Raw genomic sequence first — 16,780 nt, 5'->3', positions numbered from 1 at the left:
GGGGGGGACAATTCCACCTTAATGGGATCCAGCTCATCCTTAATGGGGTCCAGCTCATCCAGCTCACCCTGAGGCTCTTGCGGGGGGCAGTTATGGGGACTCCCCCACCCCATTGTCGGTATTACACACACCACACCCCCCCGCCCCGGTGCTCTCGGGGGCAGCTATAGGGTCTGTCTCCACAACACCCCCACTTTTGGGGGGGGGGGGGGAAGCGCTCCTGGGGACACCCCTGGGCGCAGACCCCCATGATGGGGATGCTGGAGCAGCCAAGGAGGGGACTGTACCCCTCCCCCGGTGCTGGGCCGGGCGGGGGGCGGGCCGCGGGGCGGGCGGGGCGGCGATGCCCCTCCCGGTGCGGCGGGGCCGGCGGCGGCGCGCAGCGGGGCCGGGGCCGCTCACACCGGCGGCGGCGGCGGCGACGGGGCCATGAAGGTGAAGAAGAGCGGCGGGGCCGGGGCCGGGGCTGGGGCCGGGGCCGCGGCGGCCCGTACCGAGGAGGAGCTGGGCCGCAAAGCGCTCATCGGGCCCGACGACGTGCTGGGGCTGCAGCGGGTCACCAGCGGTGGGTACCGGGGACCGGGCTGCTCCGGTGCCGGGGAGGGGAGGGTGCAGGATGAGGAAGTCCAGAGCCGATCTGGGGGTGCAGGGTGATGGGGACTGCGTCCCCTTTGGGGCTGGCGAGGGGGGCAACCGCTGGTGGGGGGAGAGAGGAGCCGGTCCCCCCCTCCCCGGGGGATGAGGAGTGGGGATGCAGTACCGCAGGGGAGAGGGTCCGCCCCGGGGATGCGGTACCCCCGGGGGCTGGGTACCACCTAAAGATCACCCCTAGGGGATGCCTGGACGTGAGGCTCAAGGCTGGGGATGTGCCCCCCCCTCTCTGCTCGATCCCGCAGGGATGCACAGGGTGTGGAGCCCCCTCTCCCCCCACCCAGGGTCGAAGGTGAGTGGTGAGATGCTCCCCAGTGCTCTCCCCATCTCCCCTCTCCTGTGTCTGTGCCCCTTGGCTGGGCCAAGCTGAGCCCTCAGCCTGTGCCCACAGCGGTGGGCTTGGGGGGGGGGGAGAGGGGGCAGGCTGGATCCATGGCCGCAGTGTGCATGGGGGCTTCACTATTGACTCGCCCTGTAGCCCCCCGCCAGTTTCCCCTTCCTCAATATGGCACTGCTGGTCGTCAGAGCATCCTCAGGGGCTGGCAGGCGCGGGAACCTGCTGGCTGGAGGGTTTGTTGTGCTGGGCAGAGCAGCTCGGTTGGGACCGGGTGGCCGTGTTGGACCTGCCGGGACTGCAGCACGCCAGGCTGGGAGAGGGCATGTGCCCCGGGGCCACGCGGGCCACAGCGGTGCCTGGGGGTGGCCTGCCCTGCTGTGCCCAAAAGGTCCCTGTCCCCCCTTTTTGGGACCTTTGGGTCACCTCTCTGCAAGGCAGCAGGTTGGGCAGGGGGAGAAGGGGGCTGGCAGGGAGGAGGGGGCTGGCCTGGGTGTCTGGCCGTGCTCCTCGTTGCCTCGGAGCCCTCTGCGATGTGGTGTCAGAGCAAGGTTTCGTGTCGCAGGCCAGGGCTGTGCGGCGTGACGAGCCCCAGAGAAGAAAGGCTGCGGCTGTGAGTGTCGGTGTGTGCAGGCAACCCCGGGGGCCTGCCTGGGGTGAGCAGGGTGGGAGGAAAACCCTGCCGGGGCTTGGTGTTCCCCCTCTGGAGGCTCCTCTGAAGGCTCCTCTGAAGGAGGGGCTGCTGATGCTGGGGGGTCCTTGGGTCCCCTTCTCCCAGCTGGGATGCTCTGATGGGCTGCAGTGGTGTGATTCACTGCCCAGGCCCAGAAATCCTCTGCATGTGGCAGGAGGAGCTGTGCAGCAGGCGCTGAAGGGAACTGCCAACGTGCTCGGAGGAACAGTGGTTCCATGGAGAATCCAAGCCATGGCCACGTTCAGCGCTTTGCGGGCTCGCTTTATGGCCGCCTGGGTGTCCCTGCCTTCGGTGGTGCTGTCTGGAGGGGCTGCAGGCACATGGCCACCCTGCACCCTCCCTCCTGGGGCGTGCAGACCTCACGTGGCATCTCTCTGGCCATCTCTCTTGGTAAGCACCTGCTTTCCCAGGACACTGGGAAGGCTGGGCCAGTCACCCTGGCTTCAGAGCCAGGAGCTGGTTGTCACCTGCCTCTTCCACCCATGGGGCAGCGTGCTCTGGAGCACAGGGAAGATATAAAGTGCATGAAAATGGTTTGTTCCCCTCCTGCTGTGAGACTTGCTGGTACCAGGGTAGTGCTGGGCATGCGGATGGGTCGTGCCAAGCAAGAACCAGACGCCACGGTGAGCCCTGGGTAATGCCTTCCCATGGGAAGTGCTTGTCTGTCCTGGTGGGTACATGGGAAGCCAGCAAATGCTCTCTGCACCTAAAATCCTCAGTATGTGTTTAGGAATACAGGTATACAATACATCCACGGTGAGTATATCTTATCTTACTACCTAGCAATATTTTGCAGCACCCCTTCTCAAGCTCAGTTTTCCACCTGGCGGGTTTAACACAGCGAGCAAAAGCACAAGGCTGTTTTTCTAATCCTTAACGTGTAATGATTATTTGGGGCATTCTGTGGCCTTTTCTCATTTCCAGGCATCACAGCAAGCTCTTAAAAACAGAATGCCAAAAATACCAACGTGAAACCATTCCAGCCTTCTGCTCCGAGCGGAGGGTGCTGCAGGCAGCAGGAAGAACCAGACTATGGGGGAGAAGTTCATGGTTACCCCAGCCCCATCCTCTCTGTTGGAGGTGCTGAGTTGGGGCAAACATGACACCCTATTTCAGCAATTCTCATTGTGATGCCCAAAGTTATGGTGCTCCAGACAGTTTGAAGTTGAAGCTGGAGTTGGTGGTGGGGTTGCAGCAGAGATGTTCTGGTGCCTTGGACGTCCTTTGTGGTTCCAGGTGGGGTATAATTCATCTCTGTACAAACTCATGGGACAGTAAGATGGTAGCTCGGGCTGTTGAGGGACTGTGGGTAAGCTGCGTGCCGCCCAGGGACCTGGCGTCGTCTGGCCACGTTTTAGCATTGCTTCAGTGAACAAAGCCCAGGATAAACCACGTGAGAAGAGGGCTTGGTGCTGCAGGAACGTGTGGTTTAGAAATCCTTGCACCACGAGTAGCCTGTGTGTTTCTGAATGGCCTTCCAGCTTGTGAATCCCAGCTACTGTCTGGGGTACAGCATGGATGCAGTTACTAAAGGGACTCCCTAGTGTGGCTGCCCGTGGCAGCAGGGCACCATGCCCACACCTGGGAGGAACCTTCCATCCCTGTGTGTGCCTGGGCTGTGCTGATCTTGCAGATGCTCTTCTAGAGCCAGGCTCAGCCATCTCGTGCTTGCTCTGCCTGCTGCGGAGCTCCTCCGTCCTTCCTGATGCATGGGGCAAATCTTCTTGCCCTTCAGCCCTGGGGGAGCTGGGTCTCTCTGGAGCCAAACTGCTGCTCCTGCTTGGGACCTGTTGCCCGAACAGCCTGTGGGGCTGCTCTTAGCCCTGCTCTGGCATCTGGGGCTAGGGAAAGCCCTCGCATTTGCAGCGGGAAGCACAGGGGGGCTTTCCTCTTCCCATAGGGACAGCTGATGGGTGATGGAAGGTTAAATGTCTCCGGCTGGGAGGGTGGAGGTGCAGGATGTGGCTCTGTGGCAAACACACACTTATGGCTAACCCAGAGAACCCGCTCTGTAACCAGCCGGCAGGGCCAGCTGGGCTCTGCTCTTAATGTGCTTCTAATAAGCTTAAAGGGGGAGTCATGCAAACTGTCCTGCATATGCCACGTCCTTTCAATGTTAAATACTCCAGCAACTCCAGGGCCATAACGGTTCTGGGCATGCCAGGGTTCAGCCTGAGGGATCTGGGGTGCTGCCCCGGAATATCTGGGCATTTTGGCTGGGCTGGGGCTGGCCCTGCTCCAGCTGGATTACGTATAAAGCGGATGAACCATTTTCTTTGCAATTAGCGAGATTTGTTACTTGCTTACACAACTGTGGTTACAAAAAGAGGAAAAACCTTCCTACGTGATTAGCAAAGGAGTGGGGCAGAGCTCAGTTCAAATTGCAATTAATTACTGAAGCGGCCAGGGGATCAGAGGAGTCTGCCTGCAGTTATGGGGATGTTGGTGTCTGCCAACACCATGTCCTGCCTCGTGGAGCCCTCTGAGGAGCTGGGACCCCTCATCCCTGGGGGCTGTCCCTTGTGTCTGTGACCATGCTGCATCTCGCAGCTTTGCTGGGTCACGCTGCGCTACTCCCACGGTAGCTGCAGGGCAAGGTTAACTCAAGCAGGAGCTTTAATTTCTTCCTCCATCTTCGAGATTAGCGGGACCGGGGGTCAGCAGAAAGATGATATTACAGCCCCCGTAATGCTACCCCCTTTTGCCAGGGTGCAATAGTGCCAGGCTTCAAACGTAACGAGGTACCTAACGAGGCAAGCTTCAGCCTCTGAGACTGCCCGGCTTATCACAGCTGCAGGTGCCTGCACAGCTCGTCTGTCATTCCAGATTAGAGCTTTATTCTAAAGCTTATTTTATTTTAGCAAACCAAAGGGTTAAATAATTGATTACATAGTTGGAGACAATTACAAAACAAAACCTAAAAATAAGGAAGAGGGACTTAATCATTTCTGAAACTAATCTCTTCCCCGAGCTGTCATTTCGGATTTCTCTGAGACATCTCTCAGCAGCTTTAGCTAAAGGCCGGCTTGGCAGAGGGCTGCCCCGACGGGGCGGCCAGGGCAGACCCTTCTTGGGTGACTTTCCTACTGGTTTTCCCTGTAGCATTAAAGGGAAGCTGCTGTGGGGAAGTCAATCTTCAATGCCGCTCCTGGACCATGACTTTTCTTTTCCTTCCCCAATTAATGGGGAAAATTTATCGCATTAGGAGCTCTGATTAGCTGTGGGTGTTTGTGAGGAGGTTAGTGAATCAATGTTCTGAGTTGTCCGGGGCTGTGATATGTGTAAAAGCGTTTTAATACAGTGCCAGAGCGATATCCCAGAGCTGTGTCAAGCTGCTCTCACCGCGACTCCTTTCCTCAGCATCACCACGTGTGCCATGAACCTTTTCAAGGCTTTGTGATAACGTGCAGCTCCGAGGAGTGTTGTGTAAATGAAGGGTTTGTGGGTTTTTTTGTTTTTTTTTTTTTTTTTTCAGCAGTCTCGCAGTACAATATGGCCTGTGAAGATTTCCAGGGGCAGCACACATGGCGTGTGTGTAGCACAGGGCGCCCGGCTGGCATCTGAGCAGGTTCCTCCTTCTGCCACTGTTGTGGGTTTGGGCCATCCCTGCTGGAAATGGGGAAAGTTAGAGAAAAACTGGGGGTGTCATACTGGGGGTGTCATAGCGGGGGTCTGGGCAGGGCCTGATTGCTTTGGCTTAGCCCCGTGTAAGAGCAAAATGAGCTGATTTTGTTAATGTTGTGCGTGTGGTTTCAGACATCGAGTGCAATCAGCACGAACCAGGGGGCAGGAAATCCATCCCCTCCTTTTTTGGAGGCCTCGGGGATGGGGGAAGAGCAGCTCCATCCTTCTTTAACAAGGCCTGGAGGGCTGTGATCAAATTAATTGCGGGAGGGTGAAGTCTGGAAAGCTCTAGATAAAATAATAATAATAGGAAAAAAAAAAAAAAAAAGAAAAAGGAGGTGAGCAGGCTGCCCCAAAAAAGGCACGCTGCCAGGTGGGTACATCTCATGGGCAACGGGGACCTTTGTAAGTGTCCCAGCTCAGAGCCTGCCGGGATGCACCCCTCTGCTCCGTTAACAGCGTGGGTCAGGAGAAGTGCTGCTGCAGGAAAAACTCCCGTGAGATCCTCTGGGTGCGAGATTCTTCCTCTGGGGCATTCCCATTAGCCTAATTCTTGAGTTTGGCTTGTGGCGGGGGGGCTGCAGGGGCCTCCATCCCTATTTGTCTTCACTCGCCCAACACCTACAGCTCTGAAGATGGAGGGGATCCTGGCTGGCTTTGCTTGCCCCTTTCCTTATGGAATGTGAACTGCTGAGGCTGAGGGCAGGGCTTTTTTTGGTGTCTTGTGGTTGTGTTTTTTTTTTTTTTTTCTTTTTTGGTTTATTTTTTTCCTTTAGTTGAGCTCGGGTTGTCTAAGCAGGCGTATCGATGCGGCTTGAAGCTCGCCCTGCCTTCCCTTCGAGGTCCTGCCCTCTGTCCTGCGTCAGCGCTCGGCATCTTCGCGGCGGTCGTGCTATTTTTTGCTCGCTTCCTCCTGAGACTCTTCAATCTGATAATCTCCTAATCTCCAGCTCCTGGCAATTCGTCTGCGGTTGTCTTTGCTTTATACCTGGTTTATGTCTCGGGAGTAGTCTTCAAAATAGCTTCTGGCCTTGTTGGCTAATGCACGTTAAGAAATTGGCCTGCATAGCTACAGGACCCTTCTTATTCCCCAAATTCTCGTTATTGCCTCTGTTGGGGAGAGACATCCCTGTTACAAGTCACTGCTGATGCGTCGGTTTCTTGTACAGCATCCTCCTGATTTACGCCCGTTTTCACTACCAGATTTTGAGTCCTTTCTTACCCCAGGTGCACTCTACTCTCCCTTGTGGGCTATTGAAGGCTTAAAATAGGAGCTGCCTGATCTGAGCTCAGATGCTCCGATGAGCACGGCAGAAATACCTGTCGTGTCTGTGAGAGGGGACACGTGCGTCCTCCTGATGGCGGGGACGGAGAAGGAATCTTGAAAGGAGCACGAGGAGGAGTGCTAACCCTCTTGCTCCCGTGACCTCCTCTTGGTCAAATGTGCCCGGTGGGGTGGTTGCAAAGGAAATCTGAAAATACAGGATCGACTCTTAGCTTTCTCTGAGGAGGATCAAACACATAATCTCTTCCATTGGATAACCGAAATAACAGGGAGAGGGCAGGAAGGAGAAAGTCCCTTCGTTAGCTTTCTTCTTGTATTATCTAGCATTGTATTATCCCTCACCTTTTGTGCTCCTTGGTAAGACCAGTTTTGCTAAAATGTATGGCTGGAAATGTGCACCAGGGTTCACAGCGTACCCTTGCTCACCGGAGAACAGGCGGTGCCTGCTGTCATTGTCCAGGCTGTTTTCCTGGTTTCTTTTGCCATCTCGGTTGTTCTCGGGAGGGGAGGAAGGTTTCCTGGATGAGAACCGGCGCTTCCCTGGGTTGGACAGCAGAGGTTCCACCTCAGGACTATAAAACAGGGAATGAGCATCCATGGGTTTCTGGTAGCAAAGCCTGAGACCTCTTAATGAACGCCTTGCTGTAGATTGCTGTTTGGGGTTTTGGTGGGGTTTTTTTTAAGCACTTTTTCCCACAAAGGGAATAGGAGAATTCATGAAGGAATCCATTGTGCCTGGCTTGGGAAATCCACCAGCTCTGCTGCTTCCCGAGACCACCACAGTGTTGCTAGTTGTGCTTCCAGACTCTTCAAAACCGTGGTAGGTCTTAAGGTAGAAAATATCTCTAGTATTGAGGCGTTGCAGATCTTTGGGCATGATACAGAGATTATGGGAAAGAAGCTGCAGAGGCACAGGCAGGAGCAGTGACGTGTGAGTGGGAAGTAGCTGCTAATTCCAGGCTTGGGCCAGTTGCAAGAGTTTGCTCGTCGCTTTGAGAATAATTTCAGCCCGGTTGGTTAATTCTTTCCAGGAGGAGTTTGGGTTTGGGATATGGCATTTCACTGGGCTTTAGGAAGGAGTAGGCAATGCTCCTATTTTGTGACTTGTTTTTGCACCAATTAATGTGGGTATTTCAAGACAAAAGCCAAGCTGTTGGGTTTCCTACGATGGTGCTGGTGCGTTCATCCCTTGTTCAGAGTGTTCTCCCTGTCAGCCCTGAGTCGGGTGTGCACTGAGGGCTTGTTCAGACATATATTGTGATTACTTGGTTATTGATGGAAAAAAATGCAACCTGCTTCAGGGGAAGTGGAAGAAATGAGAAAATGTTCTGTCCTGAGGGACTAAAACTCCCTTTTCTTATAATGATCCACCTCCCTTGGTGGAGGTTTGAGCTGCTTTATGTCTAACTAAAATAGACATGGATGCTGCCTCCATTCCCCAAATTGTGGTGACGGTGAATTAGGGTAATGAAAGCAGATGATACATCTGAGTGCGTCACGGAAGTGTGGGCAACTGGGCCCTACAGTAATTTAAAAATAAGTATATATGGGATGAGATTAGCAAATTTGACAGTGCTCGGCTAAGCAGAAGTAGCTGCCAATTGCAAGCAGCTCGTTCCCAATAAGACCTGCCAGTGTAGCCCTGGGCTTCTGTTATGTACAGGGGGAAAAAACAGCATGTGATTGATTTTTGAACAGGAATCACACCAAGCAAATGTAATACAGACTGAGATATATATGTATACACCCCTCTTTCTTATTTTTTTTTTTTCCTGCTAGCAGACTGGGCACTGCCAGAGGAGGAAAAAACACTTGATTGCGGTACTCTGGCAGTAAATCTTCCCGGATGTCATCCAGATACTGGCATGTTGATTTTTTTTTTTAAAAAAAAAGAAAAGAAAAAAAAAGTTTAAAATCTTTTCAGTGCAAAAAGAGTTGGAAAATATAGTGGAGGGGTGCAAACATCAATGAGCAGGAGCCTGATGGGGATTGTGCCCGGCGTTTACTCCTCTTGGGTGGCTCTGCTTGGCTCTCCTCTCCTCCAGATGAGTCATGGACACTGTTACTGCAGCAACGCTGCTGCCAAGGAGGGGGATAAAGCTGTTGCCATGGTGCTGGATGGGCAGGAATTCTGCAGGAGGAAAAACACTTAATAATTAACTTGCAGACAAACGGCGGCTTCAGGCTTTGCCAGCGTGCTCTAGGGAAGGTGTCCCAGGCTCCCAGGCGACCGTCAGCCTGTCCTGGTACAGCCCTGGCCATCGGGGAGAGCCTCTGGCCTCAGCGTGGCCGTGGGCTGAGGGAGGCGAAGCCGGGACCGCGGGGAGCTGTGCCTGATCCTGTCAATTTGTGTTTTGCCTGCGGGGGGGGAGGTTGTGGGATGGGTTGAGAATTTGGGCTGGCTGATGTGGCAGAACCGAAAATCATCGTGTGATTGCAGGACGTCTACCTGAGGACTGCAAAACGCTGGGGCGTAGGGCCAGGGCTTGATTTAAATTTCTGTCCCATTTCTGTTAAAGACAGAAGATTTTGTGCAGTTCTCGGGCTATTTTGTCTAACAATAGGCTCGCGTTTTCTTGTGGTAGTAAAAAGATTGAGTTTTTGTCTTGTTCTTCCTGATGGCGTTGGCACTGGTGTTAGTTTTCCTTTGTGCTGCATTGACAGGAAAGGGAAACCTCCCTGCCAAATGCCAGAGATGCTTTGAACACAGTCCTCTCTCTTAACGCTCATTCCTTTAAGCATTCACTATGGTGGTGATGATGGAGAGCAGTAAAACTGTCCAGAGAGTAGGTCCAACACCTCAGTTCCTTCTACCAGTGAGTGCTCAGACAGTTCTCCAAGTTAAGGAGGTTTATAGAGAATAAACGGCTTCTAGGAAGGCAGAGGTGCTGGATGTGGGGGTCCATGCTTGGGAGCAATCTTCCCCCACCAGCTTTGTCTCTCGCTACGGAGGGACCTGATATTTCTGTAGTTACAGGTCCCAGCACGAGAGCCGTGCTGTCAGGGAGCTGCAGCGCTTGGGATGTTCTTTTGCTGCCCCACAGCAATCTTTTATTGACTCCTGATCTATGGGACGTGCCAACCACCGCCCATCGACTGTAACCAGGTCCCCAATTTGTTCTACCTGTGCTGAAGAAGGGGTTGTAACGGGCAGGTGTCACCTCCGAGCGCGCTGTAACTTGTTTTCACACAGTCAATGAATAAGCCTTAGGTGGATGGATGTATTTGAATTTTATAAATAGGAAAGCAGACAGAAATAAGTGATTAGCTCAGACTAACAGCAGGAATTACTAGCTGAGAAAGGGCTTAGAATTAGAATGTTAAAGTATTACTTTCCCTTAGAACCTCCAAAACAAGCCTCCTACAACATGCAGATGCACGGTTGTTCAAAAGCTAACCTGGCTTGTGTACATGCAACATTGATTTGTCAGGATAAAGTAAGTTGTTGGAGCTGCTTTTATGTGCAGGGAAAATGAAGTATCACTGCCCTTTCCCCAGGGAGGAGGCTGGTACCCAGGCTGGGACGCTCTCTCAGGGCACAGCGAAGCTGAAACCAGAAACGAGGACTTTCTCCCAAAGATATTGACTCTGGTGGAAGCTGGGAAGGGCTCTGTTCCCAGACTGGCTCCCTAATCCGGGGAAAGGCTTCAACACCATTTTCAGCATTGAGGAAAAAGAAGCCCTTGCATGGGACAAGCCTCGGTGGAGAGGAGAGGCCATCCTTTGTCTGCAGAGGGCTGGAGATAGGGGAGGTGGCACAGGGGAGGACACTCCTGTTCCAGTTAAGTGCAGGCTTAGTGCTGGCAAAGCTGCTTAGCACTCTTGTTCTGCCCAGAGGGCAGTTTTTAAAACAGGCAAAGCCTCTTACACTGAAAAGGCTGGGATTTGATGGAGGTGCTGACTATTCTCAATACCCTGAGGGGAAATGGATGCAGGAGATGCTGGCACAGGGTTGGGAAAAGGTGATGACCCAGTGCTGGGGGAGAAGAGCCTTTTCCCTGGCCTGTTCTGAGCAGGGCGGTGTGGGCATTCAGAACCGGGACTGTCTTCCCAGACATCAGTTTTGGATTAAACTAAATATTAGTAGGTAGTGGAGATGCATTTGGGCAGCTCTCGCTGCTGGTTGTGACCTCCAAAGAGTAATACCTGGTAATTCTGGGCAGCCTCCATTTAAATTTGCTTTCCTCTGCAGATTATTTGTGCACTCCAGAGGAAAACGTTTACAAGATAGACTTCACCAGGTTCAAAATCCGGGACATGGAATCTGGCACGGTCTTGTTTGAAATCACCAAACCAGCAGCTTCAGGTGAGTGTGCACACACAGAAGGCTGTTTTCAGGCACAAAAAAATGCTTCCTTTTGCCTTTTCCCACTCCTTTTACTCAACACATTTCCCCCGAATAGGAGCTGCTCTCGACTGCAGGAGCAGGGTCCCAGCTTGCAGCAGAAATACTGCTCAGGTGTCCCCCTGTACCAGCACAGTGAACAGAACCCGTTGCTGCTGTATCTTGTGATTGCCATCTGTGATGGGAAAGGACAGATGGGTGTTGTAAACAGAAGCAGAGGAGGAGGAGGAGGAGGTCACCGTGTGTTCCTTTCTTGGCTGCTCATCAGTGAGAGTCCCCCTGCGCATAGTTTAACTGATAGTCTTAACATCTTTCACTCAGGAGTCAGGAAAAGTGGTATTTCCGAAAGGGAGGAACTTTGCCAGTTGTGCAAATTAGGCAAACTGAAAATCTGCATTTTATTTTTTTTTTCTTCATAGTTTTTGGGTGTTACTTGTAACCACCCAAGTGTCACCCATTGCCAGTGGTAATAAAAACCCAGGGCAACTGTTCTTTTCCTTTGCACTCTTTGCAGTCTTCCCCATCTTTCCGCAGGGGAGAGGAATTTTTCTGTAGTTCAGAGACAGCAAATCAGACACACTCGGGTGAAATGGCTTGTTCAGCGTCACACTGCGATGCTCAATCAGAAGTAGGAGCAGTAGGTCACTTCAGAAGATAGGACAACTATAATGGTTTTAAACTGAAAGATGGGAGATTTAGATTAGGTATTAGGAAGAAATTCTTTCCTTTGAGGGTGGTGAGGCACTGGAACAAGTTGCCCTGAGAAGCTGTGGCTGCCCCATCTCTGGAGGTGTTCAAGGCCAGGCTGGATGGGACTTTGAGCAACCCGGTCTAGTGAGAGGTGTCCCTGCTCATGACCGGGGGGGATGGGACTGGGTCATCTTTAAGGTCCCTTCCAACCCAAACCATTCTATGATTCTCTAAGAAGAATATTAAACCAATGGGCCACTCTTTCTCTGAGTGACCAGTAGTGGATGCCTTGGAGAGGATGAGAAGAGCGTAAGCACATCATCAGGCCTTCTCAGAATAGTTTCCCAGCTTGCACAACTCAATAAAGTATGTTTGCAAGTATTTTCACTGGGTTTCTGTTTCTCAGACGACTGTGATGGAGCTTTGCTTTGCGCTTTTCCAGAACGTGAACACAACGACAAGAAGGACATCGACCCCAATGCTGGACGGTTTGTACGCTACCAGTTCACCCCGGCTTTTCTTAGACTTCGGCAAGTGGGAGCCACGTAAGTAATCGCTACTTTTTCTAGTACAGGAGACAACTGAAATCTTATAAAAATTGGGTCTTGCTTGTTGATCCTGTCAGGAAGGTGATTTAATAGGGATCTTTTGTTATTATATGGATCTTCAAACATCTTTGCTGGATGCCTTCCTTTCTCCATCCCTTTAGCTTGTTTATTTGCCTCAGGAATAAGCAGCGTGTCGAAGAGAATAATGCTAAAAAGGGGCAAAACAAGGTGGACAGACTACCCAGATGTTCCAGCTCTCTTCTGCACATTCTAGTTTGTTTGCCAGAGGCTCTGCCAGCTTCAGAAGGTGTTTCTGCAGCCTTACAGATCGCATTCCCCCAAAAACATCAATCCATAGATGCACACAAAATGGTAAAGTCATGTTTGATGCTTTATGTGCCAGAATGATCTTTGACGTGTCTGGTAGTGCTGCGTGATTCCAGCAATAAACCACGCCAAAATGTGACACCTGAAGTATCTTTCTGCAAAGCTTTAGGCCAAAGTTACTGCTGCTGTGATAGAGGTGACGGAGTGTATTGTGTCTGTAGTAAAAGTTAGTAGTGATTACTATTAACTACACTATTACTACTAACTTATTACAGTTTGATCTGGGGTTAAATACCATGCATGGGGAGACGCAACTTTCTGGCCCTCCAGAGAGGCAGCTGGTGGGCTGCTTTGTCTTTACTGGGGGGTTTAGAAGGATATGGGGTCATGGCGTGGCAGGTTCTTTGTTATCTTTGTTTTTCTAATCAAGAGCTTTGTGCCCATGGCTATTCTGTCAGTGAGTCCATAATACCACAGTCGAGCGTCAGTTACAGTTTCCAGCACAAACCTCTTTGTCTCAGGTGTATAGAAATCCTTAGTTTGGATTCGTGTGGGAGCGCAGTTTGATAGACTCCCCCCTTCAGCAGCAGATGTGTATTTCACAAGAACGGGTGCACAGTCGCCTTGCTTAAAACAAAACAGCAAAAAAAGTGGTTTTGAGAGCTTGATTAAAATTCAGCATTTGGTTACAATGCAAAAGAATTAAAATTTGTTGTCGGAGAATATATCTAGAGTGAGGTTGCACATTACCGCTTCCTGCTAACCTTAAAGGTGTGCACCATTTAGACTTTTGGAAGGAAAATTGAAGTTATGTATCAATTAGCATCTCTTTGGCCACTGTTTGGTTAAAATGGTAAATACCCAACTTTTGATTTGTGCCAGACTAGTAACAGTGCTTTCCTGGCATACTCGCAGTGTGCCATATGTAACTAATACCCATCTTCCTCCCAAGAGGTCACGCTTCTTGGTAAGAGACACTTGAACATAGCGCTGGCTGGAACTTGTCCCCCTTTACCACTTACAAGGCAGGAACAGAAGAAAGACCTTTTTCTGTAGATCTGCCTTTTTTTTTTTTTAGTACACACCAGAGAAATTAAAATAACATGAAGAAAAATCTATTGCAATAAGGAGCATGTAGTGAAGTCCCTCTCCGGTATAGTTGGAGGGATCTTTTCTTCACTGAAGATGAGTTTAAGATTGTGAAATTGTCTTGCGTGTTCTTTTTTTTTTTTATTTTTGAGTAAAAAGAATCAAAATACAGTATAATCTATGATTAGTAATGCTATGTTTTGTCCCTGTAGCATGCTTTAAGAAAAAGAGGAAATGATAATTCGGTTACTACCATTGCTTTAGATTTTTGGCTTTTTTCAGGTGAGCTCTCTTCTACCTTTCAGGACCGGTTGAAAATCTTACCTAAGGAAGAAAGCTCATTTCTGTCTTGTCTTTCTTTTTCAGGGTGGAATTCACAGTAGGGGACAAACCCATTAATAACTTCCGCATGATTGAGAGGCACTACTTCCGCGATCAGTTGCTGAAGAGTTTTGATTTTGAATTTGGGTTCTGCATCCCCAGCAGTAAAAATACCTGTGAGCACATCTATGAGTTCCCCCAGCTCTCTGAGGATCTCAGTAAGTGCTCGTTAATTACTGGGTTACCACACGGTGATGTTAATCTAAGGTGTTTTGAAGAAGCCCTTTCTTAAGAGCTGTCTGTCAAAAGTGGGTAGGGTAGAATCCTTCCAGGGAGTTTTGTATCTGTGTTAATACAGATTTTGTTTTCTAGTAGCGTGTATCTTGTCACCCACCAGATGGTTGTGTTTTTTGTGCTCTTTTTTTTTTTAAATTCATGAAAGGGAGGCTTCAGTGTCAGGGAGAAAAAAAAAGATAATTGTGTTATAAACCAACCAAAAAACTAGGATTAAAGAGACATCCAATAAATGGATGACTTATATGTTATGCTCTGTTTGATGTGCTATACTGATAGCTTGAGAGGTTTTAGTTTTTAGTATGAACATAAGTTTTATTTTCTCCCTTCTCTCCCAAGATACAAGAGCAGGAGTACTAAATCTGGGTAATATTATGTTCTTTACAACCTCTAATCATGTATGTCAGCGCTAATATTGCAGTCTGTGGAAAATACAGTGATGCGCTCCTGCTTACTTATTGTCAGAACAAATTTCACAGAATCATAGAATGGTTCAGGTTGGAAGGGACCTTAAAGAGGTCCCATCCCCCTGCCATGGGCAGGGACACTTCCCACTAGACCAGGTTGCTCAAAGCCCCGTCCAACCTGGCCTTGGCTTTTTGGCGTTCCAAATTTCTTTGGAGTTTGCTGTTTTATCACTTGTTTTTAAAAAAACAAGCCTGAAACTCTAGTGTGATATTTTTTTGAGGTTAGGTAGGAAACTTACTGGTGTCTTAACATATTTGGATTATGTTTGAGTTCTTTCAAAGACACTGTCAATGAATGGTTTGGGTAGGTGCCTGTTTTGGTTTCTCTCTTGAGAGTTCACCGCTATCTGAGCGATGCTACTAAACATAACTGAACCCAGTGCAGAGCATCGCCTCAGTAGGGCTTCTGTGTAATACGATTAATTTTAATTTTTTCCTTCTTTTTTTTCCCCCCACTGCAGTTCGAGAGATGATCCTTCATCCATATGAGACACAGTCGGACAGTTTCTACTTTGTAGACAACAAGCTCGTGATGCACAACAAGGCAGATTATTCGTACAGCGGAGGACCTTGAGCACAGGCTGGACAGCCAACCTGCGCTGGCCTTCCCTTTCCTACCCGAGCCGTCAGGGATACCAGCACCTTCCGTTCAGTTGCCCACAGCGTCAACTGGACAAGGATCCACAAACCAAGGACTCTTTGCCGCAGTAGGAGTTTCATGACTAAATTTGCCAGTCTCATCTCTCTTTGAGCTTTGAAGCAGGCCCAGTTCTTCAGAACTTTAAGCGGTTCCACAACGGTAAATGGTCTTTGGATACCACTTCCCTAAGTTCTTTAAGAGTCTGCTTTGAAAATGGCCTTGTGGGACCTTGGGAGATTTGGCCCCGATTCTGCGGATTTGTGTTCTTGCCCTCAAGTATCTTTTAGGACGTGATTGCTTTCTCAAAGAATGTAATCCGAGAAACCACGGGAGCCGATGGATGCAAATGCAGAGATTTTGTTTGTTTGTTTCTCCTTGCGGATGCTTCAAAGGCATGGCCAATTTAACCTGTACATCCCGTTGAAAATGTCGAGCATAACGTCTTACAAAAGCAAGTTTCATCTTTAGATTAGTTCTCCAAATAAGTATCTCATCCTTTAGTTTTGTTCCTTCTACATAATATCCTGTTTAATCGTGGAAACACTGAAACTCGCAGTGAAGACAGTATTTCAGTGACAGAGCTGTTTTTAATCGGGTACCAGCCTTTTACATTTCAGGTGAAGGCAAAATAGCACTGAGGGTCCATGAGCCTCCATAAGCATTTTCCATTAATTTCAATTTTTGCAAACTGATTGCAGAATAATCAGGAAAAATTGAAGGATTTTAGCTTTATTTAATACTTTCACATAGCTAATATTCAGCCTATTCATGCTATACGTTTTCCATGTCTATTTTCTTTCATCTCTGCTCAATACTGAGATAAGGGCTTCAGCACTGCTTGTTAGAGCAACGCTTTCATTTGTCTAGGGCAGTCGGAGAGCGTGGAATTTCCAATTTTCCACTTGCATCTGGATTTGAAGAATGGTATGACAGTGTTTTCCCTTTGTTAAAAATATATCACATCGGATATTAATGCAGGTGAAAGAGTAAGTCTAATAATGCAGGACTCGAAGGCACAGTAAAAATTTAGCAAAAGCTCTCTCTTCAGAGCCCGTTAGAAATTTAAGACCAGTTTTGCCCAAGTTTCTCAGCGTTTGCTGCTTGGAAAGATAGATGGGCAGAGAAGCAGCAGCCTCGAAAGGGCGGAAATTAGTGTATGCAAAACAAAGCCTGAGAAGGGGTGGCCTGTTGTCATGAAACCCTTACTCTAAAGGTCAGTTCACTGATACTTTAAAAAAAAAATAAAAGGCAGTTGCGGTTTGTAGATATTTCTATAAATACTTGATGTCTCCATGTCTAATTCTGTGAGTTTAAGTGGAACATTATATGTTAGCCTCAGATAGGTGTGATTGTAATAATTTTTATAAAATCCCATGTCCCGTCGTGATTAACATCTTTCTAGTCACAGCCTAAGTCAAACAGGACTACAAATGGTTCCAAACGTAGCCGTCTGCCTAAGAACAGGGAGGGT

General features: G+C 49.5%; 1 protein-coding gene across 1 annotated transcript; it reads left to right on the top strand.

Annotated features, from left to right (window-relative positions):
• Window positions 1–429: 429 nt before the first annotated feature.
• UNC119 (unc-119 lipid binding chaperone) lies at window positions 430–15,243 on the top strand. The gene is made up of 5 exons (XM_074160680.1): window positions 430–565; window positions 10,781–10,894; window positions 12,066–12,168; window positions 13,954–14,126; window positions 15,131–15,243. Exons 1-5 carry the CDS (start codon window positions 430–432, stop codon window positions 15,241–15,243), a joined length of 639 nt encoding a protein of 212 aa, XP_074016781.1.
• The last annotated feature ends 1,537 nt before the right edge of the window (window positions 15,244–16,780 follow it).

Source organism: Numenius arquata, chromosome 18 (genome assembly GCF_964106895.1).
Source record: "Numenius arquata chromosome 18, bNumArq3.hap1.1, whole genome shotgun sequence".
Lineage (NCBI taxonomy): Eukaryota > Metazoa > Chordata > Aves > Charadriiformes > Scolopacidae > Numenius > Numenius arquata.
The sequence above is the reverse complement of the archived record's forward strand: the minus strand, read 5'-3'. Positions and strand labels throughout refer to the sequence as shown.

Bases quoted from the DNA above. Each gene is read 5' to 3' on its own strand.
- UNC119 (XM_074160680.1), top strand. From the start codon at position 430: ATGAAGGTGAAGAAGAGCGGCGGGGCCGGGGCCGGGGCTGGGGCCGGG. The intron at 566-10,780 runs GTGGGTACCGGG...TTTCCTCTGCAG, and splicing joins GCTGCAGCGGGTCACCAGCG to ATTATTTGTGCACTCCAGAG. The intron at 12,169-13,953 runs GTAAGTAATCGC...TTTCTTTTTCAG, and splicing joins CTTCGGCAAGTGGGAGCCAC to GGTGGAATTCACAGTAGGGG.